Consider the following 13240-nt stretch of genomic DNA (forward strand, 5'->3'; position numbering starts at 1 on the left):
ATACGATCCTATATCTGATAAAAGGTTACTTGCTGATCCCAACCTTTCTTGATCGTCTTATATATGGTAAAAGGTTACTTACTCATCTCAAACGTTCTTGATCATGGTTTTCGTAGTGAGACGAAAAAAGTAAATCGCTTGTCTGCCTTTTTTTGGTTGGGAATGATTTTATTTGTAAGTATCCAACGACCTCTTTAGGTGCAGAATTTTATTTTTATGGGTGTAATCGAATCAAGTTGAGCCGAATTCGTTGAATATTTGAGTTTGACTCGTTTATAATCGAGCCGAGCTCGAATTTATTTAACTAATATATTATGACTCAGGAGTTTATTCGAACTTTTATTGAGTATAAACGAACTTAATAAACATAAATTATAAATTTTTATATTCATAAAAAACTAAATTATATATTTAGAGAAAATTATAATATTCTTATTAAAATTTATAATTTTATTCTGATAAATAAATTTAATATATTTGTCTATATGTTTCATAAGTAGGATGTAAAATCTATAAATTCAATATCAAAATTATTATTTTATTATTTAAAAGTTGATTTATAAATTTAACGAACATGTTTATGAGCTAACGAGCCGAATATGATAAAGCTTGAGCTTGATTTATTTATCTTAACAAGTCTCATTAAACGAGCTCAAACGAACTTTTATTGAATCGAGTTTCAAATAACTGATGAACGATTTAATTCATTTACACCCGTATTTATCCTTCAAGAGATTCTATTCCGCTCTCGTTTACCATCCATCTATTTATTATTACACATCAAAATTAAGTTATAAGCTTTATTAAATATCAATAATTATATAAGAAAAGCAGGCCGAAGAAGGACCAGAGTTGGGCCAGACCATTTAAGAAGTATTGGTCCGATTTTAAAATAGATAAATAAAGTAACAAACATGAATAAATTATTATTAATTTTTATTTTTTTAATTCAGATATCAATTTTTTGTTCAAAATTTTCCACTGACTATTTAGATAAATCAGAAAGCGCTAATGGATATCTATCTAAATGATTAACATTCTTAGATCCGTTTCTCATTGAAAAAAAATCTACGACATAAATGAAACTCGAATTTTAAATCCCTTAATTATTCATTGAAGCACCTCATCATTATACTTTGAATTGAATAACATTGTAGCAAAAATGATAACATCCTATGAAAATTTTCTATCGATCATTTGAGTAAATCAGAAAATGCTAATGGAGATCTATCTAAATGACTAATGTTCTTAGGTCCGTTTCTCACCGGAGAAAAAATTTGTGCCATAAATAAAACTTAAACTTTAAATCCCTTAATTATTCATTGAAACACCTAACCATTACATTTTGAATTAAATAACATTATAGTAAAAAGGATAAAAGACACTCCTCAAACTTCATTCTTAGATTATACGAACAAAGATAAATTACAAAATTTACGACCTCTAAATTAACTAGAGGATAGAAAGGTTTTTTTTTTTTTAAAGATATGTATCCGTCTAACATGGACCCAACTATTGCAGTAAGTATGTTGAATTGAATAACATTGCACCTTACAGTTATGATTATATTTATTCACATTGAACGTTGTTCAATAAATCCCTACTCGTTGGGAAAAAAAATAAAAAAAATAAAGCACATGCCCCCACAAGGCCACAACCGAGGACGGAAGATCCCACCTGCCCACAACCCGTACTATCAGGGGAATACATTCAACCCCTTGTCCGACAAACTACATTCAACAAATCCCTGCTCGCACATTAGCGTAAGTTCGTAACATTGTATACAAATTATATACTCCGCAAAACAAATTTGCATGATTTAAGAATAATTAAAATTTTACAAGTTAGTTTACACGTCGAGTCCAAAACTAAAATCATCACATCACCAATAGGTTTACCACATATTTAAATTAAATTAAACATCAAATCAAGAAAGTAGCATTACCTCTTATGCAAATCAATAGACTACAAACATGTAATCCGAGAGTTGGCATGCTAAACGTCAAAATGCAAGAGTAGAACATTACAAGAGCAAACACAATTCATGTACAATCTTAAAATTTGATATTTTCTTAGAACCATCTTCCTTCAACGACAATCAATCATAACTAGCATTCAGAAACTTCAGCAGGTCATTACGGTTGCTCTCAGCCTTCTTGTCTTCCTTCGATTTATCAAGCTTCAGGAGAATCTGCAGGAGGAGCACAAGCACACCAAATCAACAATGCATCAAGGTAGGCGGCCAACAAAGATAAACAAACACTTCCTCACCTTTTTACCAGAAATAGCACTGCGTCGAGCACCATCTTCTTTGTCGCGGCCAAGGAACTAAAGATGGAAGAAGCAGAAATCAATATGACAATGAGACGACATGGAAGATGTTTAAATAGTGGTTCGGAGAGTACTAGTACCTTGGATAGTTGGACTGGACTGCCACAACTCTGCTGCTTCTGTATGAAGCTCACATTGCCAAAGGAAAAAAAATGCCAAAGCCAATCCAGTGATCATCACCCATTCACAGGCCCCAGCTCCAATATCAAAGAGCCAACCAAAAACAGGCAGCAAATACCATAAGTTGTTATAAAAAAAAGAAGAGAAATTCTACAATAACAAAGAATATAACAAAAATTGATCCATAGTATAAAATAATTATTTTTTAGTTTTTATTTTTTTGTAATTTTGTAAATATAAAATAAAAAAAACAAAAATTTTAGATTTGGAGATTATGTTGAATAAAAGAGTTTGGGTTTGGACATTTTTATACACCTCAAGTGAAACTAGATGTTTTTTCTTAAAACCCCACCGTGTAACCGCACCTAGTATTCTGACCAACTGTATGCTGCTTATAGCCATTATATGTATTTTCAGTGCGCTCTCAACAGTTTTTCCCGTAATGTTCTAACTATAATATTTTCACAAGTTGAACCATGACAAATTCCAACCGAACCAAAGAAAAAAAAATTGACAACCTACCTCTTTATGTTTCTGCTTTTGATGCTTGTTCCTGTGTCTCTTTCTCCTCTCCTTATCCTTAATCAAAGGCAGGAAGACAGTTTTTAAACTCTAGTCGATCTATGCATACCCGTGTATGCAAACAATATGGTTGTTTACCTTTTTGGACCTCTCGTGCTTGTGCTTTTTATGCTTGGCCTCGCTATCAGAAATGTTTTCATCACTGAAATCAAACAACAATGAAAACGAACATGACTGTTTAAGGAGACAATACACACTGAAGAATTTAAACCAACCTTGTGTGCAATAGCATATTATAGAAGCAAAAAAAGAAAGAGAAAAAAAATGCAAGTTTATTGCCAAGAAAAATCATATGAATAATCAAAGTTGAAGTTCATTGGTTGTGTAAAAACTTTTTGAGTAGATTATTCAGGCATCCCAAGCTTTATGTCAAATATACAAGAATACATGGACATGGACCAATTAATATAAGTTGAACAAGGAATGAATAAAGGCATCGATCCATTATTCCAAAGTTCCGCTTTTTCCTCCTCAGAATTAGAAAGTAATTCTGTATCCCCTTGAGCTCTCCTCTTCATGTGCGATACGAATAGAGGCATAGGAATTCGTTTCAAAGTACCTTGTGGGAAGAAGTCCCAACTCTCAACACATTTTCCATGCCAACGGTATATTGTTCATGGACTCTATCCCCCTCTCAGTAAGCATTTGACAACTTAGAGATACACAGACAAAGCTTTGATGCAAAAAATTAAAGGCATTCGCTAAGATGTTTGCATAGGATCATGCACAAGAGCAATAACAAAGGGGATGTCCAACAACAATAGCCGCTCAATTGCAATGAGAATCTCACACGAGCTTAATGCCCAAATTTTGATCTGAAGCCACCAAACTACAGAAAGAACAACAAGAGGGGGACTAGAAGTTTCCTCTGTGCATTACTAAAAGTTAGGACATACCCCACGCAACATCAGAGATCCTCTGGTATAGATCTACAAGCACTGCTTCTAACATCAACCATTTGTGCCAGTGATCAAATAAGTTTTATTCATGTCATTTCATTGAGATAGAGAAAGAGGAGTATATAGATTTTGTCACCTACAATAAGAACTCTCGACAAAGGGATGCCACCTCAGCCAACTAGTTAAGCTAGGACAAATTAAAACGGCCACAAATTAACAAAGCCAATTTAAAGGACTTCTTGCATGAGAAGGTATCCTTTGTCAAGATCATGTACAACTCGTTATAGGTTGAGGTGCAAATGCATTTACAAAGTGCCTAATGAAGGTTATGAACACAACAAGATAATATGAACTTTTTTACATTGATCCAATTTGCAACCTTCCTCTCAAGGTATCTAGAGAGCCCACAAGTACCTCATCCTTGTGATGGCTGAAAGAAAAGCCAAGGATTTGATTCTTCAACTGTGGTCCATTCTTCACAACTCACTAGTGCATTGTCTTGAAGGAGTTGAAAAGGACTATGCAAAAGAAGAGTGGGAGAATAGTGGGAGCATCAACTGAAGTCAACAATCTCAACTCAAACCATCCCATAAGCGCAACCACCCCAAATAACACAAGTGCAAACTCATCTTCAACAACCGTGAGGATCCATCACAATTTCATTAGTGCAATTATTGCAGAATGTCTACAGTATGCCTTCTACAAGTGAGATTTTGGCATTTGGCAGCTTGATTGTCACTGACCAGTGGAGGGTGTATAGATGTTCACACGTCATTGCAGTTTGAAGAAGTAATAAAAAAATGACCTGTGCATCCTCCCTCGTTAAGTGGTTCCAATGTCATATTAAGGGTAAATTGGCAAAGCACACAAAGCCCGTCCAATTAGATATGCCTCTGCGCACAACTTGCATAATCACAATCACCTAGCTTACATACATCATGGGGCTATAAAAATAATGCGTTTTCAATGGATTTATATGAAAGAAGGATTTATTAACAATACCAATTCATTGACTAAGTTCCAGACTAAGAGATATTCCATGTTGATTAGAAATCTGAATTGGTGCAAGGAATCAGAGGAAAACAAACATGATTACAGGCTCTATTCATAGAGTAGCTAAAATTTACTAAATGAACTATTATGTATTAAAATGCTCCCCTAAAAATTAAAGAAACCATCAAGCTAAAAAAATGTTTGAACTCGATCAAAGAGTCTTTGAAGAAATTGCGCAATTCGATCAATCTCCAAGTCATTCCAACAGTCTTCGAATTATGCTATAATGTAACGTTAAGAATGATGTAAACTACCTAAGGTCCTAAACTACCTGATCAAAATCACTGACCCTCCATCCAAAATTCACAAAGAGGAAATCACCAACCTGTAACCTTCGTTGTAGGAACTAGAGGATCCGTCGCTGGGAGATCGACGGTGCTTGCGCTTCCGCTTGCTGCGCTCTTTGCGAGCCTTAAGATTTTCCCCACGGCGGTGCCGACTGCGGCGGCGATCTCGACGGCGGGAAACGGAGGAGGAGGACGAATCCGATCCAGACTCCGAAGAGGAGGAGGTGGAAGAAGAGGAAGGCGACGAAGCCACCATGATCGGAGAGGTCCCGAAGCTTCCGTCCGCCGAACCCAAACCGTACCTCAACATTTATATACCCTAATTTTGATACTCACTTTTTAATCCATTTTCCTTTACGGGGCCCTTTAACGGGCTACTTTCTATCCAGGCCATAACAACTATCGTAATCTTTTATTTTGGGCCTCTCGGCCCGGTTGGCAACCCATTTGTCACGCGAAACGCCCGTGATCCATAATGAACTTACCAGTCCTAATTGGAGCCGTGAAACTAGGCCTGCAAACGAATCGAGCTGGCTTACGAGTTTTTCGAGTCGGTTCGAAAAATATTCGATTAGTATTTGAATTTATCGAATTCGAGCCGAGCTCGAATATGTTCGAACTTTTTTTTCGAGTCTAATTCGAGCCCAAATTATATTATTCAATAATTCACGAGCCGCTCGCGAGTCTTAATATTTTATTAATATAAGTTAAATATATATTAAATAAATAAATTTTGAGCAATAATTCGAATAGTTTGCGAACATGTTCGAATCTTTCGAGCTGAATTCGAACTCGAACCCTAATTCGAATCGAACTCGAACATAAAATTTTAAATTTTTCGAACTTCAAATTGAGCTCGAATTCGATTATTCGAATATACCTATTTCGAGCTGAATTCGAACCTTAAATTTTTCAACATATTCGGCTTGATTTGATTCACCCCTACGTGAAGTTGTCACCCTAACTGAAATACTCAGGGATAAATCATATGAAGTATTTATTCTAACACAGACCCTTTACATAAAAAGATTAGATATATAGCAAGACATTTTACCTTCATTAAAAATTAATCCTAAAATTTATTAGAACAATCACTCATACATAGTATCAACTGTACCAATCCGTGAGAACTAATTTAATTGTACTAATTGGAACAAAAAGTGATAATATTCACCTCCGACTGTCCAATATCACTTGCCCCCGCTAAATACCAATAGATAAATTACGGGAGACGCACACAAAAGTAGATGCCAAGATTTGAAATACAAGAAGTTTCACTATGAGCAAACACTAATCAAATATTACAACATGACATTCAATCTTCACAGGCGAAGAAGCAGATTTTATTGAAACATCTCTGAGGCAACTTTGAAGCAGTTCGACTCATTTATTTTACAGAGAAGTGTTTCAGTTCCAGACTAACCTAGCTGCTCAATGGCTTTAGGCGTCTCTGAACATCGAAGTGGATGTCGATCAAGCCTGTTATGCCTGCCGAAACCTTTTGACCCACCTTCACTGGACCGACGCCCGAAGGAGTTCCTGTGATTTACATGGATGGGAAAAGGATCATGCATTCAACTTCTGTAATGAATCTAAACCCTAGTAGATTAACTGAGAAATAAGCATCTGAGTGAGTAATATTTATACTGTCTCACACATTAAAGGCGAGGAAAATCTATCACCAGCAGGGTAAAAATGCTCAGAAAAGAAGTTAATATGTAGAAATTTGTGAGATGTTAAAATACTGAGAAATTTGTGCATAGAGATATTAAAATAAGCTGAGATCATGCAAACATGTTCACAAACTATGAGTGTAAGGTATAAGGGGTAGATGGAGACCAACCAAAACACTAGTTACTATAATAAAATTAATTTGAATTGCATAAGACTCAAGGAGAGATAATGTATACAAGTAACCCCTCCAAACAGTTAGGGATAAACATGGCTCAAGACTTTTGAGAAGAGCTTAAAGTTTATGTCTGTTGCTCAGATCAAATTTTAATTTTAAAAAAAAATTATGATTCTTCAAAAGTACATGCATGCATCTAGTTTTGGCACCCAGAATCAGATAATTAATTTGTGAATTCAAGTAAGCAAAGTTGGAAAATGACATACCAGTCAAAATCACATCTCCTTCAAAAAGAGTCATAAATGAACTGATGTGGCTGATGAGAAATGGAAGTTTGAAGATCATGTCATTGGTTGACCCTTTCTGTCTAATTTCATCGTCTACCTGGATTATAAAGGATATATGAGTGCTCACATAAACTCAATGAACCAGACAATTTCACCAAGGGAAATGAGAAAGATGAAAAAGCACCTTTAGCCACAACTCCAGATTGTCAGGGTCAACTACCATTGCTTTTGGAAGCTGTATCCAGAGGAAGAAAAAAAAAACTTAAAGTAAATTCTGTTAAAAGTGAACAGGCAAAAAATTCCACAGCTGCATCCTTGTCATGTTTGTCATGAACTGTGGTTATATAGCAGTTGATACAGTCTAAAATCCTAATCTCCATTAGATGCACAATAGTTTCAAATGGATATTGTATGGTATACATATAGAAGAAGGATACAAAAGAGAAGCAACAAAATAATATTTACCACTGCGCTAATCGGAGTGAATGTGTCCTGTCCTTTGGCCACTGTCCAAGGAAGGCCTGCTGCCTACACAACAATTTCAATATCACAATTACAACATATATTTGTAATTCCAACTTCATATTGAACAACTTAAAGTGATATAATAACGTCCTATAAAATTCCATGCTTGCAATTCATTCTACTGAAACACTCTTGCAAATGTCATGCTACTGCAGGAGGAAACACGATGCCAGATGAATAAACATAAATCCCTAAAAATGTTAAAATATCTAAAAAAGGCAAAGAAAAAATAAATGCTAAGGACAGCAAAATGCTTACAATCAACTAACAACAACAACAACAATAACCAAGGCTTATCTCACTAGGTAGGGTCGGCTATATGGATCCTTTTATTCTGTCCATTCTCATATGTCTACACATCCACCTTAACATTCTTATCTCTGCAACTCTCATTTTCTGTTCATGTGCTCGAGTCATAGCTCAACATTCAGCTGCATATAACACAGTAGGTCTAACTACGATTTTGTAGAATTTTCCTTTAAATTTTAGAGGTATTTTACTGTTACATAAAACGCCCGACGCTTTTCTCCATTTCAACCATCCTGTTTGTATTCTATGTAAGACATCTCTCTCAATCCCTCCATCATTTTATAAAAATGATCCTAAATATCTAAAGCTCTCGGTTTCGGACAACTAGTCATTTCCTATCTTAACAATTGTCTCATTATGTCTAATATTGCTAAACTTAAATTTCATATATTATGTTTTTATTCTACTAAGCCTAAAACCTTTCCCTTCTAATGTTTCTCGCCAAGATTCTAGTTTAGCATTTACTCATTCACATGTTTCATCTACCAAAACAATATCACCTGCAAACAACATGCACCACGGTACTGTGTCTTCAATGTGTGCAATGAGTTCGTCCATAATTAGTGTAAAAAAATAGGGACTTAGAGTTGATCCTTGATGTAACCCTATCTTTATTGGAAATGATTCAGTTATTCTGCCTGAGGTCATCCTCATACATATTCTTAATTAGTTCAATATATGTTACGCTAACACCTCTCTTTTCTAGAATTCTCCATATAATTCCTTTTGGGACTCTATCATAAGATTTTTCTAAGTCAATGAATACCATGTGTAGATCTTGTTTTTGCTCCCGATATTTTTCAATTAATTGTCTAAGAAGATATATAGGTTTTATTGTTGACCTTCTAGGCATGAACCCAAATTAATTTTCGGTCACCGTGGTCTGTAATATTTTTTCTATTACTTTTCCCAACAGTTTCATGGTATGACTCATTAGTTTAATACCCTAATAGTTTGTACAATTTTGTACGTCTTCCTTGTTCTTATATAAGGGAACTAGGATACTTATCCTCCATTGATCAGACATTTTTTTTCATTTTCAATATCATATTAAATAATTTTATAAGTCATTCAATACCTTATTTCCCTAGGCACTTCTATACCTCTATCGGAATATCATCTAGTCCAACGACTTTTCTATTGTGCATCCCATTTAAAGCTTGTTCTACTTCTGAAATTTGAATTCTAAGATAAAATTTAAATTTCTATGCTCATTAGACCTACTTAAACTACCTAAGTTAAGTTAGTCACCTAAACTTTTATTGAAAAGTTAATGAAAATACCTCTTCCACCGCTCTTTTATTTCTCCGTCATTTACTAGTACCCTATTACATTCATCTTTAATACATTTTATTTGGATAAAGTCTCTTGTCTTTCTTTCTCTCATTTTAGCTATTCAATAAATGTCTTTCTCCTTCTTTTGTATCCAATTTTTAATATAATCATTCAAAAGTTTCATTCTTTGCTTCATTCACTACTCTCTTAGCTTCTTTCTTGGCTATTGTATATTTTTTTAAGTTTTCCTCATTCTTACAAATATATAATTCCTTATAAGCTATTCGTTTTTCTTTCATTTTCGCTTGTACTTTCTCATTCCACCACTAAAATTCCTTACTTAGTGGTGCATGTCCCTTTGACTCATCGAGTACTCTCTTAGCTACTATTTGTAACTTTGACATCATCTTATCTCATGTCGTATTAGAATCACCGTATATTTCACCTAATGCTTGTATTCCTACCTTTTCCTATATTTTGCTTCCCATCCTTTAGTGAGTAGAGAAGGATTTTGTTGGACACCTCTTCCTTGAGGATTGAATTATTCAGGATAACCTCAAATTATAATATTTATTTAATATTATAAACTATGGATGAGCAAAGTATCATCACTAAATTGCTTTAGTCTAAAATTTTTGAACAATGTGTTTTCCTTATGTGTTTTAAGCATTTCAAATTTGCCAATACCACTTCTCCACATCCCAAGTAAACCATCTATCATTGACCTTACACTGGAGGAGTTGTTACTGCCTAACCAAGAGTATTCTGTATTTACTATATCTAGATCTTAGTTCTTGAAGTGTAGTGTTGTAGGTGATAGATGCTTATAAAACAATTAAGTAGAGAAACAATGAAGAGATAATGATGAACAATCTACTCAAAATGGCTGTTTTTTCAGTAAAACATAAAACGGTAAAATCTTTGTACCATAAAAGAAATAAAAATATTTCACCTTGGCGACAGATTGGATTTCTCAAAATGGCTGTTTTTTCAGTAAAACATAAAACAGTAAAAAAATGATTCACCTTGGCGACAGATTGGATTTCTCTTGCCGTCATATCCAAAGCAAGTGCATACCCTACGATTGCAACAAACAGTCATTAGAATAACCAAGGGTGAAAATTTAATATTTCCTGACTAGATGGCATAAAAAGTTGAACAAGAGGTTAATTAGTGAACAAGTCCTTTAAATTTCAAACATCAAGATTAGATTGTGTCCAACCCAATGCAAGACAATAATTCTGCGGATTGATAAAAAATAATTTAAAGAATGTTATTCCAAAACAATTCAAATTCCTACTGGAAACTCAGAAAATTGCCAAATACGCAACTCGTAAGCATGATGACCAACCTTTCCTGTCTATTTTAAGGGATTGGTAGAGCCATATAATTCAGGGTCATACAAAATAAAGGCAGAAAACATTTTCAAAAATGTAAAAGAAAAAACACAAATAAGGTCGATAACATTCAACAAAAATGTCATTTTCATCCACAAATTCATAGGATGATGAAAAAAGGTGGACTTTTACAGTTTGTTTGGAGCCAATTACATCATAAAAGTATTCTAATTCTTCAAGAGATATGAATTCTAAAAAGAAAAATACATATTAATTTGGAATTGAATGCTCATTTCTCAAAGTACTTCACTAAAATTTCCCTATGCTTCTCTTAAGTATGCAAAATACTGAACTAAAGTAGATGGAAATTAAAAATCCAACTTCTGAAGGAATGTGGGAATTCCAAAGTGGAACCTTCAATGAAATTGGAATTGTAGTTCCATAAGTTTGTTCTGGTTTCACACAAGCCGAAGTGTTCCCGGAGCATTCCAGTTAGCTTACTAAAAAAATATGCTCTTTTAGAGCATCAAAGATAAACCAACTACCTCCGACATAGTCCATGGCAGAAGCCTCGGAGACATCACGCGCCTTCTTCCCAATGACGACAGCCAACTCAACCTCATGATCCAACGATTCTAGAGGGTGCGGAACCTCAATCGTCCCTCCATTTTGAAGATAGGACGAGGTCGGCTTCATGAACAACACCGGCTCCTGGGAAATCCATACCAAGACAGAGGAGATCAGATCAACAAATAAGAAATCGGGCAAAAAAAAAAACCCTAACCTTAGGGACAGCGTTGCCGAGCTCCTTGGCGTGGGCAACGTAGTTGCGCCCAACGGCGACGATCTTGGTTCCGGCGCTGAGTAGCTTAGATGCCGCCGCCGCCGCCGCCATGGCGATTCTTCTCACTTGATCCGATCGAGGAAAAAGTATCGCGAAACGAGCCGCTAAGCTAGGACTCTGATCAATTGATCCGATCGACTTGCAATCGATCCGATTGAGTTTCCAGGTTTGCGATCGAATCGGTGGATGAATAGTATGTTTGATGCAAGAGATAGGTGTGAGCCCAACTGGGACTGCTAAGGGCACCCATGACAACATTAAATATTTCTTTTAAATATTTATAATTTTAATATCTTAAGAACCTCAAAGGAATTAGGGAGAAAGGGAAAGATATTTTAATTAAATCATCGTTTAAGGAGGGGAGAAGGTACTGTTCAGAGAATTCGTTACAGATTAACGAAAAATTTCAAAATTCGACCTAGATTTAAATTTTTTTTCTTAATTTTTCGGGGTCGATTGAGGTATCTAGAGAGTTTGGAATAAAATGAAACCAATTCCTATGAATTTCTAAAAATCTCTTGATCATATATATATATATATATATATATATACCTTCAAATATAAATTTTACTTAATATATTGAGATTATTGATTTTATAAAGACGATTAACGTTTTTCGAACATCTTCGAGATAAAAAAAATCACCGGTGGAGTAAAATTAGTGGTTGAGAATATATATAAAATCAAAGGATTTATAGAAATCCATAGGAACTAGTTTCATCTCATTCTCTTTTTTTTTCCTTCCATAGGGAGACACCGTCTTCGCCAACTTCCTTCTCCTCTCTCCCTCTCCTCTTGCCGATAGACGCCTCCAGCCGCCACTTCCTCCCTTCTCCACGCCAACGCTACCGAGGAGCATCACCATGACCTCATGCAAGCAGACACCACCTCATGCTTCGCCTTTAGCCCCCACTCCTCTGTCCTGTCATCGCCTCTGACAACATCACCTCTAGTCATCGTCGCCCCACAACGCTCACAGCTCGCTACAAGTCTGGTCGCCACTCTTCTTTCCCCTCTTTCTTTAGTTGTTCAATGAGGCAATGGTCGGAGCCATACACAATAAGACACCATCACGTTGTCTCCCTCGTCGCCTCCTCCCTCCCATTCACTTATTCCTCCATTGTCGTCGTTGCTTCCGGATGCCCAGCAGGCCACACGTGCACCCCCCTAGTGTCACCTCTCTCTTTCTCCTTTTTGGTGCCCTTCTCTCCACCATCAGTGACCGTTCATTGACGCCGCTGCCCATAGCAAGCCAACGCTGCCTTCCTGAGTCGCCACCCTCGCACCACCTTATTGGCAACCACACTAGTGCAAAATCAGCTCTAAGTTGCATAAAGTTCCTATCATTGCAGCTAAGCCTCCATCATCGTAAGCAGTCTCCGATCCACACTGTCGTACACTATCGACGCTGATCTGGTATCCGCTCCACGTTTATTCAGCCTTCAGGCCCTGGGAACCGATGCTATTGTCATATCCTGTCTTGTGTGTCATTATCATATCTCGATTTGCGTATCGATATCATATCTCGGCCATATCCCGACA

The 13240-nt window shown here is 35.9% G+C and overlaps 2 protein-coding genes across 2 annotated transcripts; both read right to left on the reverse strand.

The window, feature by feature from the left end:
• Positions 1–1927: 1927 nt before the first annotated feature.
• On the reverse strand, positions 1928–5600 carry LOC121977158 (protein FAM133-like). Its single transcript, XM_042529717.1, has 6 exons — positions 5311–5600; positions 3112–3175; positions 2974–3030; positions 2412–2450; positions 2272–2328; positions 1928–2191 (listed from the first exon to the last, which is right to left on the reverse strand). The coding sequence occupies exons 1-6, from the start codon at positions 5580–5582 to the stop codon at positions 2099–2101; spliced, it is 582 nt and encodes a 193-aa protein (XP_042385651.1). The 5' UTR covers positions 5583–5600; the 3' UTR covers positions 1928–2098.
• Positions 5601–6528: 928 nt separating this feature from the next.
• LOC121977159 (probable acylpyruvase FAHD1, mitochondrial) lies at positions 6529–11824 on the reverse strand. Its single transcript, XM_042529718.1, has 7 exons — positions 11639–11824; positions 11400–11565; positions 10543–10595; positions 7874–7936; positions 7593–7643; positions 7388–7505; positions 6529–6811 (listed from the first exon to the last, which is right to left on the reverse strand). The coding sequence occupies exons 1-7, from the start codon at positions 11747–11749 to the stop codon at positions 6696–6698; spliced, it is 678 nt and encodes a 225-aa protein (XP_042385652.1). The 5' UTR covers positions 11750–11824; the 3' UTR covers positions 6529–6695.
• Between the last annotated feature and the right edge of the window lie 1416 nt (positions 11825–13240).

This window comes from Zingiber officinale, chromosome 4B (genome assembly GCF_018446385.1).
Source record: "Zingiber officinale cultivar Zhangliang chromosome 4B, Zo_v1.1, whole genome shotgun sequence".
In the NCBI taxonomy this organism is placed as follows: domain Eukaryota; kingdom Viridiplantae; phylum Streptophyta; class Magnoliopsida; order Zingiberales; family Zingiberaceae; genus Zingiber; species Zingiber officinale.

What these genes read in the sequence shown, in the direction of transcription:
- LOC121977158 (XM_042529717.1), bottom strand. Translation starts at nt 5,582, where the DNA reads ATGTTGAGGTACGGTTTGGGTTCGGCGGACGGAAGCTTCGGGACCTCT. An exon ending in AGCACGAGAGGTCCAAAAAG is followed by an intron (nt 3,031 to 3,111) that starts GTAAACAACCAT and finishes CCTTTGATTAAG; the next exon opens with GATAAGGAGAGGAGAAAGAG. An exon ending in GTCCAGTCCAACTATCCAAG is followed by an intron (nt 2,329 to 2,411) that starts GTACTAGTACTC and finishes TTCCATCTTTAG; the next exon opens with TTCCTTGGCCGCGACAAAGA.
- LOC121977159 (XM_042529718.1), bottom strand. Translation starts at nt 11,749, where the DNA reads ATGGCGGCGGCGGCGGCGGCATCTAAGCTACTCAGCGCCGGAACCAAG. An exon ending in TCGGCAACGCTGTCCCTAAG is followed by an intron (nt 11,566 to 11,638) that starts GTTAGGGTTTTT and finishes TGGATTTCCCAG; the next exon opens with GAGCCGGTGTTGTTCATGAA. An exon ending in TGCCATGGACTATGTCGGAG is followed by an intron (nt 10,596 to 11,399) that starts GTAGTTGGTTTA and finishes TTGCAATCGTAG; the next exon opens with GGTATGCACTTGCTTTGGAT.